At 46.0% G+C, this 19,603-nt stretch overlaps 1 protein-coding gene across 9 annotated transcripts in view; it reads left to right on the forward strand.

The window, feature by feature from the left end:
- The window catches only part of DYSF (dysferlin), a 204,254-nt gene that overhangs the window by 15,027 nt on the left and 169,624 nt on the right, over positions 1-19,603 (forward strand). For all 9 annotated transcript variants that reach the window (XM_037527596.2, XM_037527598.2, XM_037527600.2 and 6 more), the window contains exons 2-3: positions 11,695-11,750; positions 12,431-12,522. In XM_037527596.2, coding sequence (XP_037383493.1) covers positions 11,695-11,750; positions 12,431-12,522 — 148 coding nt within the window. The remainder of the gene's footprint in view (positions 1-11,694; positions 11,751-12,430; positions 12,523-19,603) is intronic.

Genomic DNA, 19,603 nt, shown 5'->3' on the forward strand with positions numbered 1-19,603 from the left:
ATTTAATATTCAAATAAATATAGTAGATGAAATATAAATGTATGGTTTAATTCAGTAGTTCCCAACTAGGATGATTTTATTCTTTAGGGGACATTTGACAATGTCTGGAATTATTTTGAGTTGTCACCACTGGAGTTGGGGGGATGGTTTAGGATGTCACCATCATCTAGTAGGTGGAATGCCGGTGTTCTGCTAAACGGCCTCCAGTGCACTGGGCAGTCTCCACAACACCCCAGCAAAGAATCATCCAGCCCCAAATGTTAACAGTGCCAAAGTTGAGAAACTGTTTTAATGAATAAATTATGAGGGAATCCCCATGTGTGTCACCCAGGTCAAGAAATAGCGCCTTACCCATCACGCCTGTCCTCCAGAAGTCCCAGATCCTTGCTTTCCTCTCTAGAGATAACCCCATCTCATACCTACTTTCAGATGTTTGTATATTTACATTTTCAGTCAAAGATAAACCAGGGACATTTTTCTGTATCAGTAAATTTTTTTCTACACATGTTTTAAAATGTCTGCATAGTATTTCATGGATGCACCATAGTTCAGTTAATGTGCCCTCGATTGATGAATATTTAGGTTATATAAAATTTTTAACATTTATATCCATTGCTTAAATTATACTGTCACTATGAGAAATATCCTGGTGACTGACTAAATCTTTGTCCACATATTTAATTATCTCTTTTGGGTAAATACTGAAAGTGACATTGCTTTGTCAAGGGTTATAGACATATATAGGACTTTTCTTCATTTTCCAAACTGCTCTCCTGAAAATCTGTACCAACTTTACCCTCCCAACAGATGAGGACAAGCGTTTATTATAACCTGCTAACACTAAGCATTAGCATGGTAATATTTAATGATTTCCTTTTGAAATATTTGTGACATTTCAATGTTATTACCATTTATTTCTTTCTGAATTGCTTCTAAATTTGCTCATGAGGAAGGGAGAGAGGTGTTTCTCTTTTTCTTAATTAATTGCAAGTGCTCTCTATATATTAAGAATATTAGTATTTTGCCATAGTATTTCAAATCTTCCTCACTTGTAACTGGTCTTTTGAGTTTAAAGGCTAGTCCTCTCAGAGCACATTCCATTCATCACTGCCAGTATATTCATCTGCCACCACCCCTTCCTGAAAAGTGTGGCTTTGGTAGGCTTTCGAAAGAGTGGTATGAGGGTGAGAAGACTAGGCTCTGTAGGGGAGGGTAGTGAGTGATGGCTGCCCAGTTCTCGGTGTACACAGGTTTGAGTCGGGACACAGATGGTGGGGTAACAGTCAGAGATACCAGACTCTATCTACCCTTTTGTTAGGGGGTATCTGTACTAAGAAGTTACGTGACCTTCCTCAGCAGAAGCCAGGGCTACCTTTTCTCCTTTTAGTTGCTAAGGCATTTTGGTTGTCTGATACTTTGAGTTTCTTTCACTTTCTTTTTTTGAGGGGTCAGATGACCTCTGAACTGCTTTCATGCCTTTGGGAGCCCATGCATAAAACTGTCATAAGTACAGTTACTCTGCACCGGTACAGAGCGACTCCTCAGTATTTGTGGAATAAACTTCTGACAGTAAGTCCCGTCTCCTGACCTACAGGCAGAAACGGCCCATCCCTCTCTCTGGAAGTCCCAAATACCCATCTCCTGTCCTCGATACTCCCTTTCCAGGTGAGTGGCGTCACAAGACCCACGCACCCCTGTCAGAACCTGAGCCATCCTCTGCTCCTCCCCGCTCCTCCTTCCCTGCCCACACATGGCCATTGGACCCCTGCCCCACTGCCTCACCATCTCCCATCTGTACTTAAGAAAATTGGGCTAAAATACACATAATGAAAAATTATCATCTTTACCATTTTTAAGTGTACAATTCGGTGGTATTAAGCACATTCATATTGTGCAACCCCCACCGTCAATCTCCAGAACTTTTGTTTTCCCCAGTTGAAACTCTATATCTGTTCAATAATAACTTCCCGTTCCCTTCTCCCCAAGCCCCTGGAAATTGACTTATTTCACTTAGCATAATGTCCTCGAGATTTACTCATATTGCAGCACAAGCCACAATTTCCTTCTTTTCTTTTTTTTTTTTTAAAAAAGATTTATTTATTTATTTATACAAGAACTGGGGTACAGGCCAGATTCGCGGGAGGGTGAGAGGATTCACCAGAGACAGAATGGGGAGCAGAACAGGCAGACAGGTGAAATACACTGCTGAGGGGAGCAGCAGGCGAGACAGGCGAGGTCTGCGTGCCATGTGGGACACTCGCTGGCTGGCTGGGATTGAACCGGCGCTGCAGAGGTGCGGACAGCTTCACAGCGCAGCGCTCAATTGCCTGTGCCACCAGGGGAGGCCCACAATTTCCTTCTTTAAAGCTAAATAATATACCATTTTATGCATATCCCCACATTTTGCTTATACTATTTTCTGATAAGGATGTTGGAGTTGCTTGTATATTTTAGCTACTGTAAATAATGCTGCTGTGAATATGTGTGTATTAATATCCCTTTGAGACTCCTCTGTGAGGCCCTTTAACTTCGGCCCCACGGTGTGAGGCCCTTTGAGCTTCGCTGCTTGCCAGTATTTTATCTGGCTGGGGCTACAAGGCCTCCTGCAGCACCTCTGGACTTGGATGCAGCCTGTGACTATGCTGTCTATTCCTACCACCCTCCAACTGGGGTGCTGGGGCGCCCAGCCCTCACGTTCTCTCCATGTAGCCTCAGGACCTTTCCCTCCATGAGCCTGCTAGGATGATCCCACCAACACAACAATTGAACTTTGTTACAGTTACTCTGAGCTTCCAAAGGCATAAAAGCAGAAGCTGCTAGTCCTACTTAGAGTCACAGGGCAAGCTTAGCTCAGCAAGGAAGTGCCCTGAGCAAGGAAGTGAATGCCAGGCAGCAGGGGGTCATCTATGGACACCACCATATGGGGCTGTCTCCCCCACATTTTCAACTCCAGGGAGCAGGGACCACTTTTTTCTCAACTTGGGCAGTGTGACTGGGGTGTTCACACAAGGTTGGGGTTACTCTTTGATTATTCCTGCCCTAGCACCATGCTAGACATATAAGGAGTCAGTGAGTATCTATATACACCTTTATTTCCATCATTTCCCTGTGTGGGAGTTGGTCTCCCATATACTAGGGGCAGCACCTCACTCTTAGTACTAAGCTGTTTTACTTCTTGGCACTTAATTTTTTTTTTTTTTAAATTTTAGGGCTATACTCTAATCCTAACCGCTGTATTCTACTTTCCAGCCCTGTGAATTTGATATTCTTGATGCCTCATTTAAGTGGAATTATATAACATTTGTCCTTTTGTGTCTGAGTTATTTCATTAGTGTAACATTTTCATGGTTCATCCATGTTGTAATACGAATTAGAATTTCTTTTCTTTTTAAGGCTGAGTAATATTCCATTGCACAGACATCCCACATTCTGTTTATCATTCATCCATCAGTGGGTACTTGAGTCTTTGGTGCATTTGAGATGCTATGTGAAATGGACCATGATTTAGAGGCCCTTTTTATTTTTTTATTATTATTATTTTTTTCTCAAAGGAAGGGAAAATTTATTGCGCCCGGGGCGGACCTCACGTACCCAAGGTGGGCGTCCGTGAAGCCGTGCCCATTGTGAGGAGAGATGTCCCTTTTATAGGGTGAGGAGAGGTCAGGCAGGAAAACTGGGTTGGGGAGGTGGGGGGAGGGGAACAGGTTTAGGTGGAACAAAGCTGTTTTGGGTGGAGCCCAGTTGTTTTCTCCTGTTTATGGCTTCAGTTTAGGCTTGATGGTATCAGTGGTCCTGGTGTCAGGGTCCTCTTGTCTTTTTCTGTGTGGGCTTCCTCATTCTTGACCCCTGCATCGACCTTTCATTCCAGCCTTATGTTGATAAGAAAAGGGGCGATGGTTCTTTCTTTGGATACTTCCTGCTGGAAGGGGGCGAAGACCAGACCGGGGTGGGGGCTTAGGCCTGGTTATGAGCATCTTCTGCAGGGACATGAGAATATGGGCGGAGAAGGGGTTGGTTAAAGGTGGCACTAGACATTTCCCGAATGCGAGCCTGAGTTGGGCCCAAGCACTTGCATACTTACTGCTTGTCCACAGGGACTCTGTTGCTCATCTGTCAATAACAGGAATGACTTTTCCAGGTCTGGGAGAGCTAAGGCTCATCTCAGAGATCTTTTCCTGCAACCTTGACTGTTACCCTGGGCTCCTCGAAGGTTATCGGAGTTGATGAGTCCGGGCCTCTTCAGTCCTCAGCTGCCAAACCCAATACCACCGGTGGCAGGGTTGCAGGGACTGGAAGGACTGGCCCACCACGGCCAGGCGTGGAGGGACAGTCACTTTTCCAGTGACCCCAGACAGTCCTGGCGGAGGGCGGGGTTGGGGCAATGTTTGGACCAATGGCCCTCCAGGCCACACTTGAAGCAGACTCCCGGCGGCTAGCTGCCCTTTTTAAAGCTCTCTTTGACAGGCTTAAATATCTCCCACACATTGCTGACTGTGCTGGGCACCTTCACGGACAACCCCTGACTTAGAGTTTGTCTCATCTGTGATCCCACCAGCTTTCAAGATTCCATTGTCACCAGTGTTACAAAAACAAGCATTTTGTCTGATTTTCCAATGTACCATTGTAACAGGGTGGTCCCCAGGAAAGGGGGAGGTTCCCTGCCCCACCCAAGGGAGGGTGGAGCTGAGCAGGAAGAAGAGAAGCTGCAGAAGAGACTGAGGAAGGAAGCAGGATGGAGCCAGGAGACCTGGAGGAGGCGCATGGAGCCTAGAGACACGTGAAGAAACTGCGCTTGTCTTTTGGTCGTGGACTGGGTGACACAGATGTGGGTGAGACCCGTGGGGAGGTGACAATGGCAGCTTTTATCTTGATGTTGATTTTGCTCTTTTCCTTCCGGGCTTGTCCAGTTGTTTGTGACCCTTTTCTGTGGGTCCCCACTGGAAGATGCTTTAGACTTGTAGCAGGCTTTGGGGCCTTGCTCTGGGCCGATCCCATATGGATGGAGTTTTACCCACGAGGGGATGGGTAACTTTGGGTGCTTCATTTAGAAACTAGACTCTGCCTTTCCTGTATTGTTTCCTAGTTTTATTAAAGTTCCTTCCCATTAAAGTCTCATGTGTTTTGTGTTGATGCGGCGGATGGCAGAACCCATTTAGAATAGGCAGGTTTGCGGGGTTTGGGCTGCCCCTTTCCCTGTCCTATAACACCATGACCATTTCATTGTGTGTTGGGGGGCACTGGGCGGTTGTCAGCTGGCTCTGCCAGAAGCTGGGGTGCTGCCTCCCACACTGTAACCTCTGTGTACTTCTTGGCCCTTGAGACTGTAAGGGCCTCTGTAAGGGGCCTATGATGAGATAGACCTGAAGATCTGAGTGAGTCCTGGGTCCCAGACCACTGGTGGGCAGCATCCTGGACATGGACGGGTAGGTCTCACTAGGCAGTGAGCAGGACGGCAGTGAGTGGCTCCTGTGGGACACTCAGATGTCAGGAGGTGTGGAGATGGCTTGGCCAGTGGCCCCGGTGTTGACCCAGGAAGGGTGAGCTGTCTTCTTGCTTTCACTTTCCTCCTGTCTCTGAGGCTCCTCCTCACTCTCCTTCACAGCTCATGGTCTTTATCAGACTTGGCTTTAGTGGGGTCCAGGTCGTTGAGCTACATCTTTCCTGCCATATACCTTGGCTTCCGGTGCACAGTGGCTAAGATGGTAATTTCTTTGTTTCTCAATTCTCTTTTGACCATCTTCCTTGAAGGCAATGTTTTCAAACGTTCAGACTGTTATCCACAAGATGTATATTTACATCAAGACACACCCATGAAAAAAAAAAAAAAAAAAAAAAAAAAGACACACCCATGAATAGGTGAGTGAAAATATACTCAGAAATTTCAAGTAATAGCACTTTTATGATGAAAGATGTGCCCTGATGTTTTCTTCTCTAGACTAGTTTGTCATTAAAAAGATCTATTAGTCAACTCACTCTCCCTAATGTCATGGCCCCTAATGTTTCCTGGTGAGCAGTTTGAGAAACACCACCTTACACCATTGGGGGGCTCTGGTGGAGGAGTCTGGAGCACAGTGGAGTTGGGTAGACCTGGGGAAACAAGTGAGGAGGTTCCCTGGGGAAATGGATGAGTCCTTTCTGGGTAGGTTCATTCCTCCCACAAAGTCATTCAGCCTGGAGGAACAGCCCCAGTCTACAGCATGGTTCTCATGGATGTCTGCTGGCCCCAAGGCAGAGTTGTCTGAGAGAGGCCATAGCCACCTCCTCACAACCACAGCATGAACTATGAGCTCTCCTATGCCTTTAACTATTGAGTCTGTTAAATTACACCCATGAAGGCACATCTCTTAAGGCCAGAATTAATTATCAAGGACAGAACTGGTCTAAATCCATGATGAGGAAGGAACTATTTCATTAACTGTTTCCTAATTAGCGGTGAGCCTTCCCTTTCCTTGGTGTCTATAAATCATGTGATTGTGTTAGGTGAATGTTTCATTTCTTTCCTGCTCCACTTTGGCACCCCCCAGTGACCCCCTCCCTAATTATCATTCAGAGGGTCTCTGAGTTGGCCCTTCTAACCAAGACTTAGTGAAATGGCAATGAGGGCCCTTGTTCTCATCTTCAGGGAAGGTAGGAAGTAGAAAATGTTTAGAAGACACTTTGCCCAGAACTTGGCACATAGACGCTGCTCAATTAACATGAGCCAGGAGCCCCAGGAAGTGAGTTCCCACGTGGATGACTCGAGAGCTGCAGATGGAATTTCCCATGTTATTACTGTAAGTCTTGGGAAGTTGATAGGGGAGAGGAAGTGAGATAGCGCTTAACATCTCACATTCCTTCAAAGCCTTCTGAAGGAGACACTCATTCTTCCCACTTTACTGTTGAGGAGCTCAGGCCTAGAGAGGTTGTAAGGGCTACCCAAGGTCACACAGTAGTGACGGTTACTCAAATGACTCCAAGTCAATGTGTTTAACCTCTGCTGGGGGTTACCCCAACATGGCTAAGAAGGGGACTCAGAGTGGTTCAGCCAGGGCAGGCCTGGACCAATTTTGAGAACATATCTGGTGCCACTTTCAGTGTTCCTTGAGAACTGTGGTTCTGTCCTCTGGTGAGGAAATGAAATTGCAGTCAACTTTGGAGAGAAAAAGAACCATTCATTCAGCGCCCAGTTACATAGCACCTGACTATATATTAGGGCTGCTAACATGAGTCAGGCATGGTGTCTATCCTCTACACAGACAGCCCCATGGGGGACACAGACATGAAAGCACACTGTTATCCTGCTGTCTGGTACACGTGGTCACAGCTTGATTAGGGAGCACCAAAGAGAACAGCCATCTATGTCTGGGAGAGTCAGGGGGAAGGTTGTCAGAGGAGTGACAACCAACCGGGTATTGCAGCATCAGTAGGAATTCACTAGATACAGCAGAATGGAGCATAGAAAGAGGTGGGGAGTGGAAGTAAATGCACATTTAAATCAGTATGCTGAGTGCCAGGCACCTCACTTACACCATCTTAATTAATTTTCATGTGGAAGGATTATTATGAACTTGCAGATGTGGAACAGAGGATGAATTGCCTAAGATGTTCTTCAGGTATGGTGCATGGATCCTACAGGTCAGCAAGGTCAGAACTTACTTTCACAATGAGACTAAGGCACTATTAGCTCTTTTCACTGCCTCAACATCCACACTGATGATAGACAGTGCTGGAAGGTGAGCCCGCTGGTGCCTTGGCACTAACAGGGCCTAGGGGCCATACTGTAGGAGCCATTGCATTCTTCACCATCATACGTTTGCAGCCTCATTGAGGAATGTTCTCGATAAAGCAATATAATTATTAATTTTATTAAGACTGACCTTTGAGTACACTGATGTGTGCAATATTTTATGCTGAAATGGGAAGTGGGCATAGGGAACACATGGCAGAACCCTGAAAATGGTGATTCCTGCCAGTGCTTGTGTACCTGAATTGCAAATTGAACTAGCCACTGTTTCCAAGTAAAAGCATGGAGTACTGCTTATACTTGAGAGAATGAGTGACAAACTGATTATTCGGTATTGGGCATTTGGCAGACAAATGAACATGAGTGAGTGAGTTTGCCCAAGGCAAACAGCTGACATCTATATCATTTGCTTGCCAATCATAAAATTTGAGCTTTTAAAAGAAAATCAGATTTTTAGAAAACTTGTATCTTCCAACTTCCCAGTAGACGGTCCCTGACTTACGGTGGTTTGACTTAATTTCTTTGACTTTACAATGGTGCAAAAGCGAAATGTGTTCCCTAGAAACCATGCTTGGAATTTTGGATTTTGACCTTTTTCTGGATGGCCATATGCAATCTGATTTTCTCTCGTGATGCTGGGCAGCAGCAGCAAGCTCTACTTCCTATCAGTCCTGTGGTCACGAGGTGAACCATTGTGCTTTTCACTTTCTGTACAGTATTGAATAAATCACAGGAGATATCCAACATTTGATTAGAAGATAAGCTTTATGTTAGATGATTTTTCTCCACTGTTGCCTAATGAAGGTGTTCTAAGCACTTTTAAGGCAGGCGAGGCTAAGCTGTGATGTCTGGTAGGTTAGCTATATTACAAGAAATTTTGACTTATGACATTTTCAACCGTTCGTTTTATTGGGACATAATCCAATTGTAAGTTGAGGAAGCCATAGACGTAATGAATTTGGTGACATGATGAGTGATGGTGATGTTAATACATATGATTTTTTGTGTATCATATAATAAACCATGTCAACTTTTGTAAGATCTATATAAGTCAACGAAAAAAAATTTTCCAAATGACCAATGCAAGATGTTACAGACTCAGGCATAGGTATGATTCCTTCAAAATGCAAGATAGAACAATGGTTTTTAATGGAGCAGAGTACATCAATCTGCTTTCAGATTTCACACTACAACTAACCTTAAAGAACTGTAAGTAATACCACTAGTCGAGTTTTGATACAGTTTTAAAGAAAAATAGCTACAGTTATCCGAGAATGTATTAAATTATGTCCCCTTTTCCAACTATATCACTCTGAATATTCTTCATAGCTGTCAACCAAAACAATACAACAAAACAGATTGATTATAGAAGTAGATATGAGAATTCTTCAGGCACTAAAGAGATTTGCAAAATGTAAACAGTGTCACTTTCCTTTTTCCTTTGTTTGGAAGTTATAGTATTTTTCATAAAAGTGTGTCATTTATGTTAACATGTACTGGATTTTTGATTGCTAACTTAAAATTAATTATTAAATAAACATTTTTAAATGGTTTTTCAGTTTTAGTTTCTAATACAGTAAAAGTCTGTAGAGAGAAGGCGTCTAAATAAAAACTCTTTGGTGGCCTCAATCATTTTTAGGAGTAACAGCCTCTGTGCCCAAAGTTTGAGAACTGCTGCCCTAATGTTTTGCAGAAAATAAGAATTCTCTGGTGGTCTGCTTCATTCCAACATCCACATTCTTTTCCTACATTGGTGATTTATCACAGGCCTTGAGAGGGGCTGGGGGCCCCCCGCTCTCCCACTGAGGGACAGTTAACCCAGTTTCTGTGGGGACCCACTGCTAAACAGCTATTTTTTAAAAAGATTTATTTATTTAGGCATACGAGAACTGGGGTACAGGCCAGATGTGTGTGAGGGTGAGAGGATTCACCAGAGACAGAGTGGGGAACAGAACAGGCAGACTGACTGAAATACATTGCTGAGGGGAGCAGTGGGTGAGTCAGGAGAGGTCTGCTGTGCCATGTGGGTAGCTCCCTGGCTGGAATCGAACTCATGCTGCAGTGGCTCCGGTTAGCTTCATAGGTTGTGTCTTAACCCCTTGCATCACCAGGGAGGCCCGTGAACAACTATTTTTAATACACAGCACTGGAATCTACCAGACCTGCTCTGCCTTTCTCCTTCGGATGTTCCGTTCTCCATGAATTTACTGTACTCTCTCTCTTTCTCCGTTTCTTTCCTCCAAACTCTTCCACAAAATTTGCTGGTATGCTCCACCCTTGTCTGCTCTCCTCTTCTTCTTGCTGTGATGCTGTAAAATGACCCCACATCTCCTGCAAATGGGATGAGTGCTGACGATGCTCACTTCACAGGTGGACTCAGGGTCCTGGGAGATGTTTCCAGATGCTGCAGGGACCTTCATAGTCTAGGCTGGAGTCTATAAAAGCTGAGCAGTCCAGCTAGAGACTAAAGGCTTCTAACTGGAGGGTCTGCACAGGTGGGGTTGAACCAGGTGACCTTCAAGATCCAACCTGCTGTAAGTCCTGTGTCTGTCTGAACACTTTTTTTTTAAAGATTTTTTTTTATTTATGCATACAAGAGCTGGGGTACAGGCCAGAGATGTGGGTGGTGAGAGGATTCATCAGAGACAGAGTGGGGAACAGAGCAGTGGGAGAGACCGGAGAGACCTGCTTTGCCATGTGGATTTCTCTCTGGCCGGCCGAGAATCGAACTTGTGCTGCAGAGGCTGCTGATTGCTTCATAGTGTGGTGCTTAACCCCTTGCGCCACCAGGGAGGCCCCTGGCTGAACACTTTTTTTGTGTCCATTGAGCACTTAATGGAAAAGGTGGGTACATCTGTGCTCTCAACTACCCCTTCAGGCCTAAGGCTCCAGAAGGAATGCCCTGGCTATTGTTTCAGGGTCCATGTCCAGTCTCAGCCATCACAGTGTTTGTTCTTATTGTCTAGCCCAAAGCCATTCTGCATTCCAAGGCCCAGATTCATAAGCATATAGAATGGTCTTGACACAGCCTGCTTTAGACCAGGCACCTTTAAGGCAAGGGTGAGATGGATTTTTTTTTTAAAAATTGAGGCTAACTCACATACCTTAAAATTCACCCATTTAAAACTGTACAATTTAGGTTTTTAAAATTAAATTATATTCACAGTGTTGTGCAACCATTACCACTATCTAGTTCTAGACCATTTCATCATCTCCAAAAGAAACCTCTGTTAAGTATTCATTTCCCATTCCCATCTCCCTCCAGCCCCTGGAAACTACTAATCTATTTTCTGTCTTTTTGGATTTATCTATTCTGGACATTTCATATAAATGGACTCATATGATATGTGGAGGTGGATGTTTTTGAAAAGAAAAATGTAGTATTTTCAGTGAAGATTGTTCCTTTGTAGAATCACACAATTTACAATTTAAAAACCTTTAGGAAGTCAGGAATATAATAACAAACCCATTTTATTTCAGTCTGGGTATTTTAAAACATCCTTCTTATGAGGCTGCTGTTTCTGGATCCCAGATCTAAGAGAGAGAGGACCCCATGATGGGCATTGGGCAGTCACTGTAGTTGGGGAGATTCTCAGAGAATCTGCTGGTTTGGGGAGAGTTCCTTTTTTTTTTTTTAGGATTTATTTTTATTTAGGCATATAAGAACTGGGGTGTAAGCCAGAGGTGTGGGGGGTGAGAGGATTCACCAGAGACAGTGGGGAGTAGAACAGGGGAGCAGCAGGCGAGACAGGAGAGATCTGCTGTGCCTTGTGGGTAAGTTCCTTGGCTGGGCATCAAACTTAGGCCACAGCAGTGATAACTCTGAGACTTAACCCCTAGGCCACCAGGGAGGCCCTGGGGAGATTTCCTTTGGCAGGCCAGCTGCAGTGCCCCTCCCAGAGGCAGACCCTAACTGGGTGGAATGTGGATATGGGTTACCTCTGCTCACTCTTTCTTTGTGTGTCTCATAGGGGTGAAGAAGAGAACCAAAGTCATCAAGAACAGTGTGAATCCCGTATGGAATGAGGTATGTGAGTTTTTCCATCCTCCTTCTTTCTCTGCTGCCCTTGTCTGTGGGACGAGTCTGGGGGTGCATGCAGCAGGCGACTTTCTCTGTGACAGTGTTAAGGACGGAGGGGCTGGTGGTCTGGCCTGACAACGGAATCTCCTGGTGCTGGGAACCCAGGAGGAGGGCTGGCGGCCTGGCCTGCCCGCTAGATAGAGGCACCTCCCCTGCAATGGGGGCAAGCAAGGAGAGGAGTGAGGTGTCGTTTGTCTCTGTTTCCCCCAGCTCTGGTGAGCCAGGTAGAGGAGAAGGGGCTTTCTTGCTTGCCCTATCTTCCTTGTATATATAGAACGCTTTCCTTGCCCAGAGCCCATCGTCTCCTTCCAGGTCTCCCTGATTAACCAGGACCTCTCTGGCTCTTCCTGGCCTTTGTGCTCTGACTTCCTAGGCATTGGTGGAATTGAGTTGGGGGAGCGGGCCTTGGGAGTCTGACCTTGTCTCTTCTGCCTTTGGCTCTCACTGTCACTACTGATGTTCTGGGCCCCTGCTCTTTATGCTTTCATTATTTCATTCTTTTATCTGCCATCTGCCAGCAGATTGGTGGATGCCGGCTCAGTATCCTGAAGGGACCAGGGTGAATCAGACACAGTCTCTTCTCCTAGAGGCCACAGGGTAAGATGCTTTTTCTCCTTTTCTTGCAGGGTTTTGAGTGGGACCTCAAGGGTATCCCCCTGGACCAGAGTTCCGAGCTTCACGTGGTGGTCAAAGACCATGAAACCATGGGGAGGAACAGGTGAGATGGCGGGCGCAGGGGGTGTTCCAGAGACTGTAGGTATGGGTAGGGTCATAGTGGATGTAGATTCCAGAATCCAGGTCCTGGAGCATTGGGGTTTCAATTGAACATTTATTGCCTTTCTTGGGCCTGGCCCAGTAGTAGATATTGGGGAGAGGCCTGGCAGTACCCTCAGGATCTCTGCCCTGGGTAAACCTGAGAGCTGCCCAGGCTGCTGGGAAGGAAGATGGGCTAAGATCGGTGTGCATGTGTTTGCACAGACAGCCTGAGTCCCAGGGAGCAGGGAGGAAAAATCTCCCCATGTCCTGCTGTGGTCCCAGGTGCCCTCTCTTCCTGCCCATGCCGGGCAGGTGAGGCTGTGGCACATTTAGGTGTCAACAGGCAATACTGCAACTGCAGGGATCTCTGGAGGAAGGCTCCATGGAAGAGATTGGGCTTGAGGTGAGATTTGTGGTTTAGCAGTCAGAACAGTAAGAGCAGATCAGTGGATACCACCTGTGGCAGTGTTTTCTGTCATGTCATGGACTTAGTGGTGGGGGAGAGGGGCTTCCAGACAGGGGATAGCGCAGGAGCAGAGTTGTGGCAAAAGCAGGCTCTGTATGGGCAGATGATGGGCCTTTCCCTCCTCATCGAGTTCCTGCCTTGTGTACACTGGACGTCGGGGTGTGGGGGGAGGTAGGGGCGGAGGACCAACTGAGCTTACAGATTGATGACCCCAATGCTGTAGGATCAGGGATCCTGGGACACACAGCCTGTGAGGCTGCACAGTGCCAGGGTAGGGGCTCAGAAGTCCCTGCTGGGCTCATGGGATATATCTATTAAGTGCCAGCAGGAATGGGTTCTTGCTCTTGGTGTCATTTACTGAGATCTGGGCCCTCATATCAGATTTTAGATTGCTGTTTGGTGACTTGCTTACAGTGGGAACCTTTGATTGGGAATTGGGTTGTCCTGGGTTGGCCTGGCTGTATTACTTGGGCTGGAAGAAGAGAGAGAGGGAAGGGGGAAGAGTCAGAGACCTGGGAAAGGCTGAACAGGGTCTTAGGTGGCAAAATACCTGAAATTCTTAAAGAGCTTGGAAGAAAACCCAGTTGCCATCATCTCTCTGTGGCTCTGCTGGCCCTGGGTACAGGGCATGGTCTGTATAGGGAAAGTGGAGGGACTTTGATTGAGCCTCTGAAGGTGGGCTTCAAGGTATGGGGGCCCAGGATGTCTTGGGTTCATCTCATCCAGCTTGATCCTTAGCAGCCCCCACCTGCACAGGGAGCAGGGGCTAGAAACAGTTCACACTTAGTTGCTCCAACATAGATATTTTGTGGAGAGAAGGGCAGACTTTCACAAGCAGGGATGGTGGACCTGCAGGTCATGAAGGGAGTAGCACTGAGCACTGGTAGTCCCAGAAGGCTTCCTGGAAACAGGTCACACTGGTTAACTCAGAGGCTGGGGCTGTCTTTAGAAAGTAAGGGAGGGTTTTCTAGTGTTCGGTAGGGAGGGCGGGTGGGCGAGGGTCTTACAGGTTGTACTCAACACTCTGAGAAGGGAGCAGTGGGATCAGATTAAGGAGCCCCGGGATCAGATTGGGGAGCCCCAAGCAGAGGATACTAACAGCAGAAGCACACAGCTGAGGTTCACCAAGAGCTTAGCTAAGTGTCTGCTCTGTGCTGAGTCTTTCTAATACAAGAACTTTTAATTCCGGTTATTATACTACTATTATAATTGTCATCGTTATAGATGGGGAAACAGAGCCCTTGAGAGATCAGGTCTTTCGCAAAGGCTAGTGAGGGTGAAGGTGTGACTGGTGAGCAGCTCTGCAGTGTGCTTATGATCACAGAGCCCCCTGCATCTCTCAGGCATCCTAGGACGCCCCTTGTGGATGCTGGGCCCTTCTGGAGAGTTCCGTCCCTGATGATGCTGGAGTTGAGATAGCCTAAAAGGGCAAAGGCAGTAGAATTTTGTCACTGTTAGGCCTGCAGAGGAAATGCATGTTTCATTTTCATGACTATATTTAGCATTTCTACAGCCCCTGTGGGAAGATGGCTAGGACCATGAAGGCAGCATGAGATCAAATTTTTGATCAATTCAAGGGCCGGGCAGGTCCTCAGAGTGACACCAGCAGTGCTGCACATGGCTGCCCTGGCCCCGTGGGTCAGAGGTCACACTAAGGGCAGCCTCCTTATCTCTTGGGACCCTCTCACTGATCGTTGTGGCTGTCATCTCACTTCTTCAGTGTAGCTGGCTCCCTAAAGTCCCACGTGACCAGTTCATCGCAGGGCCAGCATGCTGCAAAACAGTTCCTCAAACATTAGTTTTCAGAAGAACCAATTCATAACACTTCCCAATTTATCAGAAATGTCTTTCCTATAACTATTTAAACGCAGTTTTGAGTTTTGCAAACATTATCTCAATGTGTCATGTCTAGCAATTAAAAATTAAAGTGAAACTAAATTAAAACTTAAACTTACATTCATAAATCTCTGAAAAACTCCAGAGGTTGCCCCAACAACACCATCATGGTGGGTTTGTTCTAGGAGCCGGTGGGTAGCAGCCTCCATCAAAGTTTGCTACTTGAATTCGAGTTGTAGGAGCAGGAATCTGTAGAGGGCAGAGGGGAGAGGCTAGATGTGTTCAGGCTCATGCTATGATGTACCTAAGGTCAGAACTCAAAGTGCTTTCACCGTGCACATGGAATGTGAGAAAGGACCCCAACATTACAAGTGGTAAACATTCTAAAGCTGTAGTACTAAGAAACACACCAGGAAGTGACTAGCGCAACCATGTGACATTTCTGATATTAAAAGAGAAAAGGGGTAAAATGCAGGAAATACAGGTTTGAAATGCAAATGCAAGAAAATTCTGTTCTTGGGACACTGGGCAAACTCAGCTGGAGATCCTGGCCCAGGCTGCACTCAATGATTTCCTGTTTATTCTCTAGGCTTCACAGAGAGATGCTGGAGGGAGGGGCCCTGATCCCTGATCCCTGACCAGGTGTTCTGACCCCTGGAATGTCCAATCTAGTGGTTCCTAATTCGGGTTCCACTTGCACCACTGCAGCCTTGCACATACCAGGGCTGGGTCCACCCAGAGGTCTTGATCTCATTGGTGGGGATGGGGCCTGGGCACCATTACAACTGCCAGCTGTTAGGTCTTTGTACTCTGCAGCCTGGGTGAGAGCCACTCATCTCCACTCTACACTGTGCTGCCCAGTTGGACTTCCTGAGATGAGGGACATATTCCGTGTGGGCTAGTACAAATGAAGAATTAAATTTAAATTTTTTTTTAACTTTTCATTAATTTAGATTTAATGTGAACAGTGGCTACTGTGTTGCACAGCACAGCTCTGGATTTTGGAACAGTGTTCCCACCTGGCTGCACATTACAGTGGCGGGGGAGGGGGGTGCTTGAGCACGGATGTGTCTGGGCCCTGTGGTGAATTGATTAAAGGAAACTCTGGAGTGGGGTGCAGACTCTGGAGTGGGGTGCAGACATCAGCACTTCTTGAAAGAGAGGGGAGGGGGCGCCCGTGCACGAGGGAGGAGAACCCAAGGCGGACTTGTTCTCATTCTTTCATGGATTAGCTGTGAGATAAGTAGAATGTGTTACTCTTGTAATGGCTTGTATTTGGGGTGATCACTGTACAATGATCCTAGTCAAAATGGCATGTGGTAAAATTGTTAAGGAAATGAAAAGCTGGCTGAAGGATCCTGTTGGGAACAGTGAGTGTTGACCTGGGGGACATTGGACTTTATTGAAGTCATTCCACAAAAGAGAATACAACATGGGTGTGAACTACGCTGGATAAAACTTGATGTAAACAAAAAAATTTTTCAAAATCTATGCACCAAATCTGTCTTGGGAAATTGAAACATGAAATAATTGTTACAAGTGACAATTTTGGTGAGGTAAAAATGAAGATTAAGAAAAAAAGAAATAGCTTAATTGAGCAATACAGAGAATGCCAATAAATTAGGCTTAATTTGTTCTGGACGTTGGCTTGCCAGTGGTATTTTTTTATTTAAATGTTCAATAAATGTAAACATGGAAACAAATTTCTCCACATGGTACAAACATCATCCAGGGTCAAAATGGTGCTCCCTTGACTGCAGTAACTTACTGCTCTGAGCCGGCCCAGGAACCAGGAGAGAACCTTTCAGGACACCCAGTGAAGTTTTAATGGCTTCAGCATTACTTGTGCTTGTTTTAAGAAAGTATTCATTGTTATCTGAAATATAAGCTAAACAGAGAACCCAATATTTTACTTGGTAACCCAACCCCAGGGTGACTGCACCCAGCCCCCTCTTTAATCAAGAAGCATACAAGACCTAGATTTATACCTAGAACCAGTGAGGAGGTACACTATTGCCTTTCAAGATGCATCCTTTAAGTGTTCATGGTGGTATTTTCTTTGGTATAGTGTGAGCCAGTCACTGATGACCCTGTGATCTGGGTCATCAGTCATGGTGCCTGCAAATGTCTGGGGTCCAGGCAGCGGGAGAACCTCCCTGAGTGCCACTGCACCTTGTTCTTCCTCCTTCATTGGGCTTGATGAGTATGGATTTTGGGAAGAGCTAGGGTCTAGTCTCCTGCTGTCTGGCCTTGGGCAGGTGACCCAAGGTCCCTGAGCCTCTGTCACTTGTTCCTTAGGGAGTATCAAGCCAAGCACAGAAATTCACCAAAGGGGCCTGCCACATAGGGAGACCCCATAAATGGCGGTTCCTTCTGTCACATCCCCTTTCCTTATCTCCTGTGCTGCCCTTCTGCTGCCCCTGTTGCTATAAGTCCCATGAACTCAGCCCTTTTCCATCCAAGTTTGCTATGGTCTGGAAAAAGACTAATTCATACTGAAGTGTTGGAGGCAGCCTCTGGTTTAATGCTCTGTTCCTTCTTCGGAACTTGGTGCTTTATATGCCGTATTTGCTTAGATCACAAGGGAAGTGCTGATGGTGTCGGGCACCACTATAGGCCATGAAGAGATATTTGGGGAAAGGTGGATCTTCCTCACGTGTTGACTACCTCCTGTAAGACTGTCTCTGAACCGAGAGTATGCCTTGCTGTCCCCAGGGTGGAGGTAAGTTGCCTCCTAGGACAATAGGTTTGATACTGGGGAAGTGGCATCTTCTAGGAAACAGCTGAACACAAGATGGCAGTGGCACCTGGGGAAGAGGGCCCGGCCAGTTGATGCCTGGAATGTGTTGGTGTGATTGAGAGTTTCCATCCTGGTGGTCTTAGTCCTTTAGGCTGTCCTCCAGAGTTGAGCAGGACTGGAATGATGGCCTGAGAATAAGGGTCAAAGACTTCTCTCAGGGACCCCCTCTCAGTAGTGAGTCTCACCCTGGCGCTGTCTGTGACCCAGATTTCTCTGAACCTGTTTCCTCGTCATGAATGGCATCTACGATGCGAGGTTTTTGTGAAACTTAAATGAGATAATGTGTGGGTGTCAAATGCCTGTTTGGTGCTGGGTATGTTGCAGGTGCTCAGGACGTGGGGCTGTTGGTGGGAGCAGAACCACATGGATGCACACCCCTACACCATGCGTGTGCCTCGTGTGGACACATTGCTGCTTGTACACAAACACAGTGCATACATACATGCATACACATTCTTTTGTTTAAAGGACAACAACCTAAAAACAACCCTCACAAACATATATAAAGTATAAGCATTAGTTGTAAACGTAAATAAGCTCCACTTGTAAAAAGTTACTCAGTGCAAAGTGTGAGTTCTCCTATCCTCTTTTCCTGCCCTCCCTCCCTCGGTGCATGTTGGCTGTGCTTACTCTCCCTGGGCACGCACACGCTCTGTTTCCATACACGTAGACACATCTAGGCACACTCCAATGGGGTGGCGCCATGCACATTGCCCTGCACCTTGCTCTCCATCCCTTCAGCATGGACCATTCCTGGGTCAGTGGGGTTTGACTGACCCCATTTGTTCCACAGTGGGGGTGCACCAAATTTTATCCCACTCTACCCTGATTGACTGGCAGATGGTTTCTTTCCAATTTCTTGCTCTTGCATGATTGTTCAGTGAACATCTTTCTCCAAATGCTTTCATGTCCTTATAGTATGTGTTTCTTAGGATAGATCTTTAGAAGTGGGATTACTGGATCAAATGTGTCTACATTGTATGTATGAACATGTGGTATTTTGGTAGATTCGGACAAATTACTTTTCAAAAGTGTTGTTCTAATTTATGTCTATCAACAATGTAAAAATAAATGCCTATCAATGTTCATTTAGCTAGTACCGTGGGGGGAAAAGATTATCTTGTAATCCCTCTTGTGTGTCCTTGACTCCTTGTAAAGTTGAGCATTTTTCTTGTGTTTTCTTGTCCATTTGTATTTCTTTTTCTGTCAGTTTTCTATCCTTATAGTTTGAGTTGCTTACCTCTTTCTTACTAATGTGTAGTGCCTTGTGTACTTGGCATCTTATCAGGAATATTAACCCTCCATCTGTTTTAGTTGTAGAGGATGTTTTCCCTCTGGTGCTTTGTCATACATGTGCATGTACCCACAGACGTCAAGGAGGGTGGAGAGGCACTTTGCTATTGCTGGAAACTGGAAAAAGTAGACCTAAGTTCAGCTTCTGGGCTTCAGTGACCCATTTTTTAGACTCCTTCCTGGAATCCTTGGGAGGCTGTTTTGGGGGCAGGAATATTAACAGCTCACCGTCCTATTGTTCTCAGCATATTCAAAAGCATTGACCATATCCGTATTTTCCAAGGATTTTTATAACTGTATTTTGTGTTGGTATTTTGTCTTGGATTCTGTCCAGTACATCCCTGAGTTTCAGAACAGTTTTTCTTTTGTCTATCCCTGAATGGAAGTGGAAACTATTTAGAGTTACCCTTGGGCAGCCCCTGGGGAATCAGATATTGGCGGGGCGGCTGTCACAAGTCAGGTGGACTCAGGGGCTGTGGAATGTCCGTCTTTTCCTCATTTCCTGTCCTTCACTGCCAGGCACGCATGCTGAGGGCTCAGCCCATGCTGTCTCCTCACCAAGGTCCTTAAGCCAGCACTGAGTATGTGTGTGTGTGTGTGTGTGTGTGTGTGTGTCCTGCCAGGATAGGGGCTCTCTGACTTTCCTGT

The sequence above is a fragment of the Talpa occidentalis genome, unplaced genomic scaffold (assembly GCF_014898055.3).
Source record: "Talpa occidentalis isolate TD23 unplaced genomic scaffold, MPIMG_talOcc4v2.1 talOcc4.5, whole genome shotgun sequence".
NCBI lineage: Eukaryota > Metazoa > Chordata > Mammalia > Eulipotyphla > Talpidae > Talpa > Talpa occidentalis.